This window comes from Pleurodeles waltl, chromosome 9, assembly GCF_031143425.1.
Source record: "Pleurodeles waltl isolate 20211129_DDA chromosome 9, aPleWal1.hap1.20221129, whole genome shotgun sequence".
Taxonomy (NCBI): domain Eukaryota; kingdom Metazoa; phylum Chordata; class Amphibia; order Caudata; family Salamandridae; genus Pleurodeles; species Pleurodeles waltl.
This window is the reverse complement of record NC_090448.1, coordinates 293,292,450-293,310,768: the sequence shown is the minus strand read 5'-3', so window position 1 is coordinate 293,310,768 and position 18,319 is coordinate 293,292,450. Positions and strand designations below refer to the sequence as shown.

Sequence of the window (18,319 nt, the reverse complement as noted above, 5' to 3'; positions counted from 1 at the left end):
TGACAATCCACAGTGACTATTAACAGTAACAATATCTACATGTATGACCATATCTAATCTGCTAGGAAATATTTGAAAAGGCCTTTCAAAATAATAGCACCATAGAGATCAGTCATGGGTTCTTTATGGGAGTGAATTTCAAATCATTAGGGCTTATCATTGGTGAGTGTTTCTGTCACTTTTTGATTGTGTAAACATCTTTTTCCTTTGCTGGAGTAGCCAACGTGTGGCACTTTATAGATGATGGTAGCCATCTTAAAGTACTTTTTACCCTCAAGGGGGGACTGAACTGAGCTTATGTTGTCTGATTTCTTTGCACTTTTGATAAGGCAAGCTGCTAAATTGAGAATACCATTGAGGGCTGTCACAATGCATTTCGGGAGGCTTGATGTCTTGTGAAAGTAAAAGAGGGCTAAGGCTTACGCTGCTGAAGAAGCCATTTTTTTGACAGGATGGGATGTTTCCATGGCGGAGAGGAGAAGATATTCAGCTTTTACTGCATATAGATTCAGGGAGAATGAATGTCAGTTTTTGAGGTGGGATTTCAAGGTTGTAATTCCAGATGGATAAGATAGCTAAAGATAGAGTGAATTATTATCAGCATATTGAATTCTTCATCCTTTCATGGGATAGGTATGATTAAGGCTGTTAGATCACCCAACACCTTTTTATTGACTGTTTTCTAATCCACTCAAATTCAGTTAGATCTCACGACCTGTTGCAGGCTCTCACCTGATGTGTGTGATGCCTTTCTATCCACAGTTCATAACTTCCCCCTTTCTTACAATTTCCTGTCTTCCCAGAGCTCCTGATATCTTCCACCCTCATGTTTCTGTAGTTCCCACTATGTTATTGAGTAAGTGGGAGATAGAGATACCTAGGAAGGTCTATCTCTAGGAGCTGAATTTACATGGATTTAGGCTATGCTGATGTCAAACATGAACCTTTTTCAATTTACATCTAAAGGCAGGGAAAAATAATTTTACCTTCCACTGTAGAGGGAGTGTAATGTTGGTTTCAGCCCATACACCTCATGGGTTAACAAGGAGTTAGCAAAATTGGAAAGTTAAAAAAATAAAAATAAGGCAAAAATATTGTGGAAGGAAAGGTAAGTAAAACAGGAGTTGGTGAAAGGGTTAGGTTGCAAACAAAAACAAGCATTGGCAAAGCTAGTCATACTCTTTTTTGAAAGGTGTTGAGGACCTTTTCGCTGATAAGCAGCAGAAAAAAGTAGGAAATGCTTGTTGCCAATGCTATTAAAATCAAACTAGCTGTACAAGCATGATGACCTACGTCCAATGCATTATCATGTTTGCATGAATATGTCATGTTGCAGTGGCAGCCATTTTGTCTTTTTTAATTTACCATTCCAAAATGGCAGATGTCATCTTGGAGTGGTACATGTAAAAAGATGAATGGAAAATAATATTGTGGCAAAAAGAGCAGTCCCGTAGCCAGATGCAGCTGCCTCACAAAAAAGATTATTCCGTGGAGTTGCAGAGAGCAATAAAGCAGCACCAAAGGAAGCAGTTGGACGCTGCCCAGTCGGAGTGGAGCAACAGGTAAGGCAAGGAGGCAACAGAGGAGAGTTTGGAAAAAATGTGAGCAAAAAGGGCATCGAGGAGAAGCAGTACACAAGGCAGAGAGAAAGAAAACACATGCACCCCCATAGGGATTAAAATCCATTGAATATCAAGTAACCAAATTAGATTTTCAAGAAAGCCAACCAATGATAATAAGTGGGCTGTCCAAAAACCCACTGTAAGTATTGGTGTTGTCCCCAGTAAGTGAGACTTTTCCAAGAAAGGAAAAAAGGAGGGATTGCGGGGTCTCCCTTTGCAAAGAAGGGCACGCAGTAGTAAACCCTTCAAAAATCTGGCATTAATATAGAAATAAAACATTGTTATTAATCAATGTTAATGCAATCCAGTTAAAACCTAGAGATAAAAATGAATCACCCAAGGCCAGCCCCCTAAAATTGATCTCAAAGTTATATATTATCGCAAAATACTAGTTTCCTCTCCATCATTCTTTGACTGGCCTCTCAATGAGCAATAATAGAAGACATCTTTTGAAAAAGTGTAGCGGATTCACCATAAAACAATGTTATCTTTATGTAGTGATTGCACATGTTTCAAGAAAGAGACATTTTAAAGTTCACCTACTGAGATGTTCTTTATGTTAGAATGCTATGATTTTGGTACTCTTAACTCTTTGCCCCTGTATCACAATGGAATATTATTTGTACATGCTGCGTTTAATATGGAGGAGTGGACTGCTCATCGACATGGTATATAGATGGAATATTATGCTAATGCTGAAAGGTCAAATTAGACAGCGAAGAAGTGCTTTGTGTAACTGTCTGATTGCAGCTTGTTTCTATTTTCTTCCAGGAGTACCTGGATGTTTTGGGGCGTCCGATGGTCCTGGCGGGCAACCAAGCAAAACAAGTTCAGTGGACCAACGTGTACCAGGATGCCCTGGTAAGACGGAATCAGATGGTGGCACAATATATCTTTTCCCCCTCAGTCGACCATTCACTTCAGTCACATGTTTAAGAAGGAGACGTTTATCAAGGGTAGGGAACCTTTACTATCAGCTGGTGAAGGTTCACGGTTTTTCATGCATTTTATCCTCAGTAGATTCACACAATCTTTTCCTTTTATCAAATCTAAAACAGAAAAGTTACTTAAGCCAACATTTTTGAAACTTCACATCCGTACCTGCAGGCAAGCCATAACCACTTGGCTGAGTGCAGCCTCTAGCCCCTTAGCTTGCCAGAGAACATCGTTTTTCAAAATCAGTATTAAACGAACTCTGCGATATTTGGGAAGAGAATGGATACGGTTAGCATGCACTTTAAAAATCATTGAACGAGTAAGGCCAGCATACCGTACAAAAAAACTCCTTGCACAATTCACAGGCACTTTACAATTGAAAACACGGCAGAATAGTAAGTCTTTTGCGTGCCGGGGAATACCATTTTAAACCCCAGAAGCAAGTAAACTTTGTGGCTTTGGAAGAGAGTATGGACAGGGTTAGCAAGCACTTTAAAAACAGAGGAGGGACACAGTTAACACATACTTTTAAAGTTCCATGCACATTGCACCAGTCGCGGCTCGTGGTGCGCGGAAGGTGCGGTGTGGCGCATGGAGGAGGGGGTGGGGGAATAAACATTTAATTATTTCAACAACAAAAAAACACTTACCTGAACGCTGCCATGCCTCCCCGCTCCTCTGCTCCATCGCTGCAGGCACAGGCTCCCATCCTGCCCTGCAGCCAATCCTGACGCTCCTCAGAGCAGCGTCAGGTTGCTGGGCTGGAGACAGCCTACTGCTCAAGTGTGGCCGGCCAAACACACATGCACTCTGAAGGGGAGTGCACAGCACTCCCACTCACTGCTCATCACCACAGTGGCCCCGCCCCTTTACAAGAAGATGATAACAATAAGCACAGTTTATTATAGTTTTCTTGAAAAGGTTTTGCAACTGCCACTGCTGTCGGGGGGTGACACTCCTCCGCCCTAATGGAGGAGTCGCCTCTGCAGCGCACGCGCACTTTGCAAGCAAAAGGGAAAAAAAAAAGCACTGCATAGCTCAACTGGGGCAACCCTAGTCCGAATTTAAAAGTACACACGAGGGGGCCTCTGAAACTGTTTTAAAATTGCTCATGTGCACAACATGAGGACAGGATCATAATGAGCATAATAAGAAATGAGCCAAACAAGGACATTAGGGGACCCAAATAGTCAAATTGTTTAGTGTCTCTTATCCAATGCATAAATGTAATCAACCTATTTTATGTGTATTTTATTATTTTTATTTGAGTGTGACTGGCCAATATTGCAAGAAACACTATTGTTATTAGATGTATACAACGTTTTGTATTAAATAAATAAACTTACAGTAACTTACTTATAGTAAAATAGAATCCCATCCTATGATGGGATGAGCCAGGCCTGCATATATGCTGACATGTAGATCTCTTTCCACAAGTTCTAAACTATTTCTGCTCTTTGCCATCTCCTCTTTTTCCCTCTCCAATTTGTTCTGACCTATCTATTTTTGTTCATCTCCTCTTTTTCACTTTTATCTCCTCCCTGACTCCTTTCTCCTTTTTGTGTGTTCTTTTCCCTCTTTCTCTTTTTTTACCCTTTCTTGTGTCTTCATACTTCTTTCTCTCTTTCCTTCTTTCTTTATAGATTCTCCTTTTCCCTTCCACCTAACGTCTCCCTTCCTAGGAACATCACTATGGGGGTTATTCCAACTTTGGAGGAAGTGGTAATCCGTCCCAAAAGTGACGGTAAAGTGACGGATATACCACCAGCCGTATTACGAGTCCATTATATCCTATGGAACTCGTATTACGGCTGGTGGTAAATCCGTCACATTTGGGACGGATTGCCACCTCCTCCAAAGTTGGAATAACCCCCTCTGTGTTTATGGCTTGTTGGTAAAGTGTTGTGTCTTTATGTTGGGAAAGTTTGCATGGCTGCTCTATATGTTCTATATGAAGGGAGCCTGGGCCCTATATATGTGTGCGTGTGTGTGTGTGTGAGAGAGAGAGTGTCTGTGTGTGTATGTGTGTGCAATATCTTTGAATTGTCTGCAATATCTTTGATGTGTCTGTCTGGCTGTGTGTGTTAAGAACATGTGCGTTGTGGGAATATTCCTGTTTTTATGTGTCCTATGTGTGTGTTAGGAATGTATGTTTGGCTGTGCCTGTTTAGGAATAGGTTTGTGTCCGAGTAATTCATGTGAGATGGTTTGAAAAGTGTGCTTTATTCCGAATAATAGAAATGTGTGCCTCACTTATGTACCTGGTTGTGTCAAAGGAATTAGCATCTGGTTGTGTACGCGTCTTTTAATTTGTGTCGGACTGTGTGTGTGTGTGTGTGTGCGTGTGCGTGCATGTGTGCGTGTTAGGGCTATAATTTGGCCAGATGTGTCACATGTGTACAGTTTTGTTTGTGTTAAATGTGTGCCTGACTGTGCTTGCTATGAATACTTGTCTGACATTGACCCTATTAGGAACATGTGCCTAGATGTGTGTAGAGTTGCGAAAAGCGCCAGAGTGACTAAGGCAAGAGGAGTTTATATACAAAAAGGTGAGGTGCTGGATACACATATGTGCAGGGGTTATCTGTACATACAGATTTTTAAAAAAAAAAAATATTTTTATTGATTTTATATTTCAAAAAATAATACAAATTGTTCAATTTGCAACCACAGGATAAACCAATACAATAACTAATATCTAGATCATTTAACAATCACACACCCCCCCAATATGCACTTCACGGAACACTTCTAGTTTTTCAGTATCATTCCTGGCTGCACCCTCCATAGGTTTATCCTTTATTGTTTACTTTATATAGGCATTCGCTCGTGACCAGTGTGGGCCTTGTTTTGCATGCATGAGTTCCCTGGCTGCCTGAGGAGGGCACCATCCGGATTAGTATATGCAGATAGCTACCCTGGTTTTCTGCTCCTCACGTGTCGCTGGGACTGTGGTAACGAAAATTTGATGGACAATTATTACTAGAGAGATGGGAGGAAATGATGTGTGTGCGTTATGATGCCTGGGTGCCCTATGAATTTTGTTTCCGTAATGGGGGATGCAGGGGAATTTATGTCGTGATTATCGCGAATATATGTGCCCCGATTCAAGGAGGTTTCTCATCGTTTTTGGCCTCCAATTTTGTTACCAAATCATCCCAAGTGGAGCATCCTGTGTGTTGTCGCCCTTCGCGCACCATTCTTTTTAGTACCTGGTATTCATGCGAGCCCAGCGTATTATTAGAGAGTACCAGGATTTCAAATCAGTGGCCTTAGGGGCTTTCCAATGCATTGCTATTAATCTTTTGTACATTAAAAAGGCCAAGTCTATAAATTTGTGCAGGTGTCTTTGTTTTTTTGGTCTCTTCCTCAGTCCCAGCAGGCAGGACCCAGGGTCTGCTAACAGTGCAAGTCCCGTTAGCCCAGATACCTCCCCTACCACCTCCGCCCAGACCTTTTGTATATTAGGGCAATCCCATACCATGTGGTAGAAGGGTGCTGACGGTATTTTGCATCTGGGGCATGTTGGTACTGAATCAGGGAACATGCGCTTTATTCTGGCTGGGGAAAGATATGTTTGGTGCGTGTAATTGAATTGGGTATATCTAAATCTGGGATTCCTTGACACGCCTCTGATGTGAGACAAGGCCTTGGGCCAGTCTTCCAGTGGGATCGGGATGGGGAGTACTGCATTCCATCTACTCCATGCTTTCCCTGCCTGTGCATCAGGAGTCTTATTGAGGATTCTATATAGATTGGATATTATTTTTGTTTGATCACTGTGTTGTAGAAGCTGGTGGAGCACTGGGGAGGTCTCTGGTTCCAAAGTGCCTATTCCCCATATTTTTCTAATTTCATGACATACGGCATGATATGTCAGGAACTGACCTGGATTTATCTCTGTGAGGGCCTAGAGAGCCTCGAACGTCATTAATTTGCCGTCTTCAAAGCAATCCCCTACTGTCTGTAGTCCTGCTTCATTCCACAACTTTACAGCTTGCATTCCAGCTGCAGTCCCCGCCAATAGATAATTTAGCGGTATGTGTGGGGAGTAAGGAAGCTTATCCGCTCCTCTTTGCACATATTTAACCCAACACGCATGCACGGCTGCAAGCAAAGGGTTAACCAGTACCGCTTTGGGGGGCTTTGACGTCAGCCAATTTAAAAGGGGGGTCCCGTTCCGCCGAGGCTCTAGGCTCATGGGTTCCGCTTGCTCTGGTCTGTGGATCCAATATTGGACCCACTGAAGTTGTGCGGCAGCATAGTATCTTTCGAAATTCGGAGTTCCCAGGCCACCGTTATCCAACGGGCATTGCAATGTGGATAGCGCCACTCGCGCTCTACCACCTCCCCAAATGAGCTGCAGTAATGCTGTGTTTAAATTGCCAAAGAAACTTTTGGGAATGGTTATCGGCAGGGCCGCAAAATAATATAGGAGCCTAGGTAGAATCAACATGTTAGCTATCGCCACCTTACCGGGTGGCGAGAGCGGGAGCTTATTCCAAAATTGTAGGGAGCCTTTTATGGAAGTTAGCGCCTTCCCCAGGTTCCCGTCTCTTAAGTCTTCTGTGGCATGATATATATTTATCCCAAGATATTTAAATGTTGTCGGGCACCACTTTAGGTGCCCTACCTCTGGGGGGTCTTGGTTGTTGGGGGCCCTTTTTGCCAGGGGGAACACACAGGACTTCTCCCAGTTTACCACAAGGCCAGACAGGCCTCCAAATTCAGCCAATAAGGACATCACAGGTGGGATAGCTGCACAGCCGTTCCTGATATATATCAAAGCATCATCTGCATATAATGAAATCGTGTGATGTAACCCATTCCTAATAATTCCCCATTCGTGCTCCATGAGGCGTACTTTTGCCGCTAACGGTTCCATTGCTATGGCAAACAGTAGCGGGGATAAGGGACATCCCTGCCGTGTCCCCCTGGAAATCAGGAAACTATCAGAAATCACCCCGCCTGTCTTCACCCTCGCGCTTGGATTAGAATACAATGTCCGGACCCAACGAATGTAATTAGGGCCTATTCCCATACGGGCCATCGTAGCCATCAGGAAGTCCCATTCCAGCGTATCAAAGGCCTTTTCTATGTCTAGTGAGAGCACCATTTCCTCCTGTGCAATCTTGGGGGTGTCTCCTATTATACTCAGCAATCTGCGAATATTTAGGAAGGTGTTACGCTTTGGGATGAAGCCATTTTGATCTGCATGAATCAATAAGTGCATGAGGGGGGCTAACCTATTAGCCAGTATTTTGCCTAATATTTTGCAGTCTGTATTTAACAGCGATAGTGGTCTATAAGATTTAACATCCATGTGGTCTCGACCCTGTTTAGGGAGTACCACTATCATAGCTTCCCTTTGAGATATAGGTAAGCTTTCTTTAGTCCACGCCTCCTGGAACACTCCTAGCAGATGGGATTTTAGGCTGGGTAAAAAGGTTTTATAATACTCCGAGGGGAGGCCGTCTGCGCCCGGCACTTTGTTCCTGGGCAGCTGTGCAAGGGCTAGTTCTATTTCTTCTGTTGTTATGAGGGTTTCAATTCAATCTCTATCTGTTTGTGGTAGTTGGGGTAGGCAGGAGTCCGCCAGGAAAGCCTCAAGTTGTGTAGCTGTGCACGAGGTACGTTTAGTGTATAAGTTTGAGTAGTAATTCCTAAACGTCTCGTTTATTTCTACTTGTGTAGTAGCCATCTCATGTGCGCCCACCTGAATGGCACCTATCGGAGCTTGCTGTCTGTCCTCGCGGAGTAGCCACGCTAGCATCCTACTTGATCTGTCTCCTTCCGTTTGCAACCTGGTTAAGTAATAGTTGTAGTCGTGGCAGCGGAGCCTGCTATCTGCCTCATTATATTTTGAGCGCTTTTCTTTGAGGACAGTGCTAGTGATTTCCCCCCGTGCTACCGCTATTTCCGCAATCCTTACCTCCTTCTCTAGTTTGCTAATTTCCGCCTGTAAAGAGCGTCTCACTCCCCACGTAGTGGACATGCATACTCCGCGTGCCACTACCTTGTGGGCATCCCATTCTATCGCCCGGGTTGTTGCAGACATAGCGTTTGTTTCCCAATATTGGCCTATAGATTTCCCCAATGTTGCGGCGAATGCTTGATCTTGTAGAGCCTCCGCCTGGAATCTCCAAGTGGGAATTGCCTGACGTGCCCTGCCCCAATTCAGTGTTACTCTCAGAGGCGCATGGTCCGAGACTGTCTTTGCCAAGTATTCAGATTCAGTGATCAGCGCCCCTATTTCGCGGGTGCCCCATACTATGTCTATTCTAGTCTGGGTGTTATGTGGGACCGAGTAAAATGAATATTCTTTTTGCTCTGGATGGCCTAATCGCCATATATCATATAGACCCATAACATTTGCCCATTCTTGCAGGGGACTTGCGGGCTTCCTACTAGATGGTGCGCTCGGTTGGGTACTGGTTCTGTCCAATGCTGCTGATGGGGTACTGTTAAAATCACCGCCCCAGATGGCTAGGGGCATGGGGTGGGACAGCAACATTGGGGTGAGAGTGGTAAGAAAGCCCGAGATGCCACTGTTGGGGGCGTATACCCCGATCACAGCCATTTGTCTGCCATCTAATCTGCCCTCCACTACTACGTACCTCCCTCCCTGGTCTATCTTGTGTGCTGACATGAGGAATGGGACTCCCGCTGCTATCCAAATCAACACCCCTCTCGCAAAGGCCGAGTATGTTGTGCCTATCAACTGGCCTCCCCACTTCGTGCGCAGGTCGCGTATGTCCCCCTCTAGCATATGTGTCTCTTGCAGAATAGCGATATGCACTCCTAGTCTTTTAAGTCGAGCATGCACTCTAGCCCGTTTGCTCAGCATCCCAAGGCCCCTGATATTCCATGTTAATATAATATACTGGTTTTTCGTATTATTTCGGGAGGACATCATATGGGGTACTGGGGATATGTTGCTGTGTTGTGGATCTGGGCTTTAGTGTTGGCCCACCTGGTCTCTGCCTTTCTGTTGCTGATGTTTAAATATAGCGGGTGCAGATCTATGTTTTGTGCGTTAAGTAATTCCGATTCTTGCATTTCTGCTGAACTGTTAGTCCCCACCCCCCTAATCAAACCCCCTGTACTACTTACAACTACAGTGAAACTACAAAACTTAAAAGTGTGTGAAATAACTCTTATCCGGTTGGATTTGCATAGTGGGATTCTCATATCGTACAGACGTGGCTCTTGTAAGGGGCTCACATCATGCCGCAGACTTAGTCTGCCAATATCGTCAGGCGCCCCCCCCTTGGCATAAATCCGTTCCCTCTGGCCCCGCCCATTCGCCATGTACCACCTACTTATACCCCCAATCACTTAGCTTAGTGTTTATATCAAAGATGCATATTGTTGAAGGCACTTTATCCCCACGTCTCGGCAGTGCCACAGAGTCTCTGTAGATTTTCAAGTTACAAGCATCGTCCCTGGTAGTCTCTCTGGGCCTTAACAAATAGTTTACAGTTCGTTGGCAGTTCTTGGGGTGACCTTCGGCCCACCTAGTTCTCCTGTTACCGTGGATGCGGAGCTGGCTGTGTCTGAGTCCGATCCCTGCTCCTCAAGACCACTGACAATTGTACTGCGGCTTTGCATGTGTAACGGCGTCTCTTTCAGCACTTTTGCTCTTTCCTCTGCTGCTTGCCAGACATTGGGCTGGCCTCTGGTGCGCCGTTTGGGTCGCTTCCTTGAAGCAGGTTTTTGCCATTTCTCGTCCCCCTCTTCGTCCTCCCGGGGGTGTGCAAGGCCCTTGGCGTGGAGCCATGTCCAGGCATCCTCGGGGTTGGTGAATATATGGGTACGGTCCTCCATCACTACCCTTAGCTTGGCTGGGAAGAGCAGGGCATATTTTATGCTCTGTTCTCGTAAGCGTTGCTTGATTTTAACAAAAGAATTGCGTTGGTTCTGCACCTCTTGCGTAAAGTCTGGGTAAGCATTAATGCTCGAGTCTTCATACTTGAACGTGCCCTTATTGCGGAATTGTTGCAATATTGTGTCTCGGTCTCTATAGTTCAAGAACCTGGCAATCAATGGCCTGGGGGACTGGCCGGGGGCCGGAGGTCTGCCCGGGACTCTGTAAGCCCTTTCAACTGAGAAAAACTTGGATGGAGCCCCATTTAACACCTCCTTGATTAGCCACTGCTCTAGGGAAATTTCTGATTCCGGTTGACACATACTTTCCAGAAAGCCCAGGAATCTCACGTTGTTTCGGCGCGCCCTACTCTCCATTTCCTCCGATCTTCTCCAGAGTATCTTCAGCTCCTCGTCCATACGCTGAATCTGTTTTTGGTTCCCTTGCGCTATTGGAGTTAGATCAGCTATTTCAACTTCCGTTGTTTTCACTTTTTCAGCTAGGCTTCGATGATCCACTCGTAAGAGATTCAAGTCTTGCTCGACTGCATCAATTCTTCCTTCCAAGGATGACTTAGTGTCCAGTATTGCCTGCAATACTTTCTCGAACTGAGCAGAATGCGCTAGAAGTGTGCTTTCCAGTGACTGTAGGGATGGGCCAGATTGTTGGCCAGTAGGCGTTGTCGCTTGGGTAGTTCGATCTGGATTCTTGGTTGACTTGGCTCTGCCGGCCATTTTGGCTGTTCTGAGATTACCTCCCAATCTGCAGAGATTACGCACTTTTAAACTTCCTGATTCGTTGTTTTAAACTTTTACTGAGTTGCCTGGGCATGGAGCGCACATCCGGCGTTGAGGGCGTGAGATTAGGCAGCAAAGCAAAGGATATTTAGTCTTATTCTGACTTATTGTGGCCTGGATATTCAATGACAAATGCTGCAGTCATTAATGGATTCAATGTTCCAGCTATGAGTTCTTGTGGGGCTGTCCTCCGGGCCCACCGGAATATGCGGAGGGTGTAAACGCTGGGGGAGAACACTCGTTTCTTCTTGTGTGGCGGGAGGGCTTGGTGTCAGAGGCTCCCTCAGATAGAGGGGAGAAGTGCTGGACAGCCGGGAGAGGCGTCGACACGCGGGAGAAATCGCGGGTCAGGGCGATTGCAGGGCGCCGCAAATAAACTTTGTGCAGCTAAGGACAGTCACGGCAGGGACCCATTGCAGGGGAGTCCAGGGCAGACCGCACGCCCGCGGTCCAACCCAGCCGTCCACTCTGCGTTGGTTGAGTAGTCCGAGCTCCCAGTAGCACGCGGTCCACATCCATTTTTTTGCGTAGGTGGGGTGGCGGGGGGGGGGAGCTTGTCGCTCCAAGGGTTTCTCCCCCTCCTCAGCTTAGTTTTGGTGTTCCCCCCCCTCGCAGGTGCCCCCTCACCTCGTTTTTTTTTAAAAAAGGGTCCCTGCACCGGGAACCCCCGCAGCCTGCTGGGCCGCCGCCGCTGCGCGTCTTCTTTGCCGGGCCTCTTCTTTGTTCCTCTGCAGCTTACACACGCGGCTGCTGTCGCGGCAAAATTCAAGATGGCGCCCCAGTTCCTCAAGCCGGCTTCACGTGTCCCGGGGCGCCCAGTGGGATCAGCCGTGCGGTCCGCTTTTGGGACGCGTCTCTTCAGCTCCCCCGGCCACGAGCAGGCTTGGAAGCGGGAGGCAGCCGCGCCCGGCGAGAGCGCGATCGGGGCCGCAGCCGCAGCTCCTCCTGCTCTGCGCCACTCGCGAGTCCCAGCCCCGCCTTGCACGCGCACCGAGGGGCGCTCGCGGCACAAGTTGGGCGCCCCGGTCTCCCCCAGTCAAGCCGCCGTCCCGGCCGCCGCTACCAGGCCGCGGGGGCGCCTTCCAGGATGTTTCGAGGTAGCCGGGAACAGAGCGCTCAGATCAAGCGACCGTCCCGGCCGCCATCTTGGCTCCTCCCATCTGTACATACAGATAAGAGAAGGATTGGTGCAAACACGGTAAAGGAAGCTTTGTGCCCCCATGTGAAAAGGCATACATAAAGTTTCCTCGAGATGAGTAGGAACTACCTGTACACAGGTGAGATAAGTAGGTGCGTGTAAACAAACAAGGTGCACATAGGTGAGGGGTGCTAGGTGCAAACAGACCACAGTGATTGGTGTTTACATGCAAGTAGGTTCTACATACACACAGGGAAGAATTGTTCAAAGATCAGCTGTTCATAGTTGAGTGGAAGCCAGGTCCAAAGACATGACGGTGAGGTTACATGCACATAGAATAGATAGGGCTGCGTGAGAGGAGGCAGTAGACTTGCTAAAATAACATTTGTCCATTTTATGTTTGCATAGCTTGCCATAGCTCCTTGCATAGTGATGACAGGTTCTAGGTGCACATAGTAAGAGGAAATAAGGTACACAGTTGAGAGCTAGGTGCAAATAGGTGGAGAAAATTCTATTTGCACATGAATGAGTAGCAGTATGTGAAGGCAAGTGACATGAGTAGTTTCATGCAGTTAAGGTGTACACAAATGAGGGGGCAAGGCATACACTGGTGAGATGCATGTAAGTGCATACAGGTGAGAGAATGGCCTACAGGTGCTCTCCGAAATGGGGGAGATAAGTGACTTAAATGCAGGTGCCAGCAGAGGTGTCTAGGTGCACACAGTATAACTCACACCCTCACCTTGCACTGCTAATTACCTCATATTACATCACTCATGTCATCTTCTACGACATCATTGCCAATACCACAGCAACATCTGAAATGACATCATTGAAAACATTGTGCGTGGTGAGGGCACAGCCTATAGTAAGTGAAGGGAGTGAAGCAGGTCCACAGCAACATTTAAAAAAATAGTAAGTTTCTTGGGTCATTAAATCCATGCCCCCTGGAGAACTTTCCATATTTTTCTAAAGCACTCCCAGCTGGAGCTGTTTGTACTTCAACCAGAATGCAAGGTTCTCTTGTGGTTGTTTTTATGATTGCATAAGATGGGCTGAAAAATGTTAAGAAGCAGACTCGGAGACATTGATTTTTTTAAATAAAAATATTAGACATTTTTTACAACTATCACTTTTACTAAACATTGCACTGTGTGAATTAGTGAAATATACATTTGATTAAAGTTATTGGTGATTTTTGAACAAAAATGATAGATCTGCTTTATATATGTTGATATGCTCATACATTTATAAAGTCAGTGGGCCCACTTTTTATATTTTGGTGTTGTCCAAGTGTGATTGTACATGTATCAGTTAAACAAAACTTGAAAATAAATAGTTGCAACTACATTTCTTCGTAGAGCACAAATTACCCATATTTTAATACATCAAACACTATAAGTACTATAAAACTGTGAGTCCCAATTTTAAAAGAAGTAGTATTATAGATATTGCTGGCCAGACCCATTTTAGATAACACTTAATAAAGGCAATTTGTGTCTTAGGAAGAGGGGTCCTTCAGGTGGGAGTGGGGCAGAAAAATAGAGGGCGCTCCGACGTCCAGTGGTTCATAAGCCAGGGAACTAGTACATGGTCTGGTGGGGTCCATGTAGGAACTTTTGACAGATATACCAGCTAAATAGGAGGTTAACTGAGGGGACAAGCTCATCAGCCAGGCCACATGGATGCTTGTGTCAACAGAAACAGACCACAGGATCAATTCACAAAGAAGTAATACATTTGCACAAACTGCATCAATCCTATGTAGGCGTGCATATTTAATACTTTTTACAATTCACAAACATTGCCAGTAACGTTTTTTGTGGGAGAATCCCTTCATCTGCAAGCCCACGAAGTTTAGGTGTGCTTTATTAACCATCCCACGCTGGAAAGAGATTTACACCAGGCCAGTTATAGAGCAAACCTCCAACCAGTCCCAGTGCGGGATAAACAACACACATTGATTTACCCACCTCTTACGTGGGGTTTCGTATGGCGTAAATGTGCACATTTGTGTCATACAGTAACGCAGCACTAGATTTACGATTGCTAGATGTACATATTTAGATACTTGAAAGGTAAATAAGCTCTTTCAAATATCTGATTTCAGTGAGTGTGCTGTACAAAAACCTTGTGTTTGATTGAATAGAGTACAGTGTTGCTCAATGTAAAATTGGAATGTAGGCCACAAACATGACAACTTTAGTGCTTCTTAGTTCATTAACGGGATTGTCCTTTTCGATAAAGGCCTCACAAGATAATGATATGATCTGATGAACGGCGCTGAAACTCTTGCATGTTGAAGAAATAAACTTTAGAATTTTGAAGAGACTTTACCGTATTTTTCTTGATTATTACGTGATGTATATGCCAAATGTTTTCGTGCACTGCCCTTAGAGCCAGACCAAACCCTTGGCTCAGCTATTTCTGGCAATTTGTTAGCTCGCTCACTGCTCCCCCACCTCATACTTAGGGACTCTTTCTCCAGTTTTAATTCTATTCTTGCAACAATTTGTGCTCTTCAAATCTGGGTTCTCACCAAATACGAAGCTTCTAGGAAAATACTTAAATATCACAATCTAGGGCAGCTCCTTTTTAAGGGCATGGGGATACACCCCCCCCCCTCTATTTTTTGTCTCTTTTATTTTTTTAATTAAATGGACCCTCCCTTAGTAAGTGGTGATTGCTGAGCAATCAGCATGGCTTCAGGCCCTCGCTCTGCGCGAAGGTCAGGCAGTCACACCCACTGACAGGCACATGCACTTACCCCATAGGTGCCGTGTTGTGGGGTATTCAGGGTTTGTTTGATTTAAGCCCTTGTTTGTTTGGCCTATCCGTGGGTAGGGCCACTCTTTCCCTGTGTTGTGCATCAGCCTCGTTGACTCACTGCCTTTTGACACTTCAAGCTGCTGTCTGTGCTTTCCGAAACAGCATGTCAATCAGTAGGGGTTCCTCCTTTCCCGACCCGTCACAGCATAGGGGGATCAGCAATGAGTTGGGAACGGGATGGCAGAATTGGAGGCAGTGCATGTGACAGGCATCATTAGTGGTTCTAGCTCATATGCTGTAAACATATACAGTGCACGTTTCACATTTATAGAAACATGCACACTCTGGGTGCTGTCAGTTTGGGTTATTTCCTACACAAATGGGTGGCATTTTTCCATTTGTGCGAGAAAAACCACAATTGACAGGGCATTGCTTTTTAGGCTTATTTTTTTCCTGTTCTGTTTTTTTCCTGCTTTTTGGCAGTGGCTGTGCTTTGCTGCCTGTGAGCTTTCCCCACCAATGCGAGCACAGAGCACTGCGCTAGTGGCTCAGACTGTCGCTTTCTCCATACCATCCCCTCTTAAGTATCTTTGGTCACATGACGTCACGCAGGGCGTCGAACGAGTGCCCCAAAGATAAAATAAACCCTTGTAGCCCTCGGCCCGGGTGATCTGTCGTCCATCCACTCTTAATCAACAGTTCCCGGTGGTTCTGTCAGGGTCGGTGCTGCTCCTGCAAACCTATAATGGTTCATTTTTTAGCTCTCGGGTAGACAGAGCATGCACTGTTCTCTTTGAGACGTGGACTGTTAGTGGGCTTGGAGGCTGCCCATAACTTACCACTGGTTGGCTTCATAGTCACTCTCAGTTGCTTGCTTCCTCTCTGCAGAGTGCATCTTTTGTAGCGGACCCTGTTGTCTGCTCCCTCCAGTTGTCCATGTTTGCTTGTCCCCCCTCCCTCACATTGCCGTGTTCCTACACACACAATAAATGAGCCGGGAGGCCAGATGCCTTTGTCCCGTCCTCTGACTTTTGTTTTTGTTGCAACTTTTATATAGCGTGAACTCATCCCAAAGGTCTTTGAGTGTTTTGCACAGCACTCATTGATTTTGTGTAGGTAACGGGAACATTAAGTGACTTGCCTAGAATCACAAGATGCTGAGCTGCCTCCAAGATCCAAACCTAGTTCCACAGTCTACAGAGCTATCCAGTGCCTCTCCACATGTCAACTGCATGTTTGAACCATCCCAGTCATCTCTTTACTTGATATTGTTATTGTTATGTTCCCCTAGTCCCCTGCACTCGTTCGTAAACACTGGACAATTTGACTGGCAGTACCTTTAACCATGCCAGCATTGGAAAGAAGGTGTGAACGTGCCCCAGCTTTGCTATCCTTTCAGGAGCACTTGTGACTTACTTTTCCCAGTCCTACCAGTATTTCAGTAGCTAGTCTGGCAAATTAAACCTGTCAAGATACCTGGCACGACTGACTGCCACACCCAGGAAGTATTTTATAGTCAGCAGTATGTGATTAAATGATAGTTTCCATTACTGGTCTCTGGAGACAGCAAGGGGCGGTGAGGTAACAGAGGGGATATGCATGATGCTCAGGGCATCTCTGCTTTCCTCTATTCTCTGAGTGCCTGGCCCTCCTCCCACCTAGAAGTGCAGCCTAGACCGATGGAGACTTGCTCAGGGGGGTTTGAGGTGTTGATGCTGGTACGGAAGGGATGGAGTGCAGTAGAAGGGGCATCGTGTGAAGGGGCACAGCAAAGTTGTAGAAGGGGCAGAGTCATTGCCGACTTTATTTTTGCCCTGGGGTGCTTTCATTTGAATTCATACCCTCCTGCCTCATCCCTCTTTCTTCTTCTTTCATCTGCCACCCTGCCTCTGTCCACTCCACATAATTCCGCTTCATACCACATTATGCCACTTCACATAATTCAACCCCACTGCTCGCCACATAATTACATTCCACGGAATTCAACTCCACCTAATTCAACACAATGCCACGCAATTAAACAACACGCAAATCCGCACTACATATTCACTCCACACAACACATTTCGACACCTCCCAGTTCCAGACCGCCCAATTCCACTCCATGCCATTTCACTGCATTCAACGTTAATACAATTCAACAAATGTCATGCCACATATTTCCACTCTGCTCCTTGACACATAATTCTACTTCACTTCAATCCACATAATTACACTCCACACAACACAGTTCAACTCCAGATAATTCCACTACAAGCAACACCATTCCACTACACATAATTCCACTCCATGCCACATAAATACATTCCATATGTGTCCACTCAACTCCAAAACACATAATTACATTCCACAAAATTCAACTTCACACCATACCACATATTTACACTCCACACAACTCCACGCCCCATTATGCCACATATTTACACCACACACATCCACTCCACAGAATAATACATTAGTCCACTGTCCTCCATACCATATGATTCAGCTCCACAAAATTCCACTTCCCATCGTGCCACATAATTCCTACTCACATAGATCCACTCCATAACACAAAATTACAGTCCACATAATTTCACTCTACACCATACAACATAATTGCGCTCTGCATAATTGCACTTTGCTGCATTCAACTTAATTACACTCCACATAATCCACTAAATGCCACGCAATTCCAAGTCACAGTGTTCCACACCACACAAATCCACACAACACAGTTCAACGCTACACCACATAATTCTACCATACACCATATAATTCCACACGACATAATTTCGCTCGACACAAAAAAAAAAATCCACTTCAGAGAAACAAGAGGGGAAAACCAGTCTTGAAGGCGACACCTATTGACTTCGCAAATGCTTGTTTTTGTTACAATTCCTTATCTTCCCGAGCTCGCCTCTGTCTGGCCGCTCCAAGGGCTTCAATTAGAAGTGGACGAGCATAAAATTAGCAGAGGAAGCCAAAGGACGGCTCTGGCTTTAAGAGCCTGTGCACTGAGCATTGGCAATATTTGGCATATAAATCATGCAACAAACACTTTGGAACTTGATAGTGGTTTCAAAATTCCAAAGGTGTATTTCTTTAACACGTGGAAGCTTTTCACCCTAGTATATCAGATTCAAGAGGTGTTAATTAAAAGTGAGGGTTTTTCGGTGTGAACTGAGAAACACCTCCCTCCCTCCCATCAC

The 18,319-nt window shown here is 45.5% G+C and overlaps 1 protein-coding gene across 2 annotated transcripts in view; it reads left to right on the top strand.

The window, feature by feature from the left end:
• The window catches only part of CACNA2D2 (calcium voltage-gated channel auxiliary subunit alpha2delta 2), a 1,401,889-nt gene that overhangs the window by 1,169,960 nt on the left and 213,610 nt on the right, over window positions 1–18,319 (top strand). For both annotated transcript variants that reach the window (XM_069206762.1, XM_069206763.1), the window contains exon 15: window positions 2,394–2,483. In XM_069206762.1, the coding sequence (XP_069062863.1) occupies window positions 2,394–2,483 (90 nt within the window). The remainder of the gene's footprint in view (window positions 1–2,393; window positions 2,484–18,319) is intronic.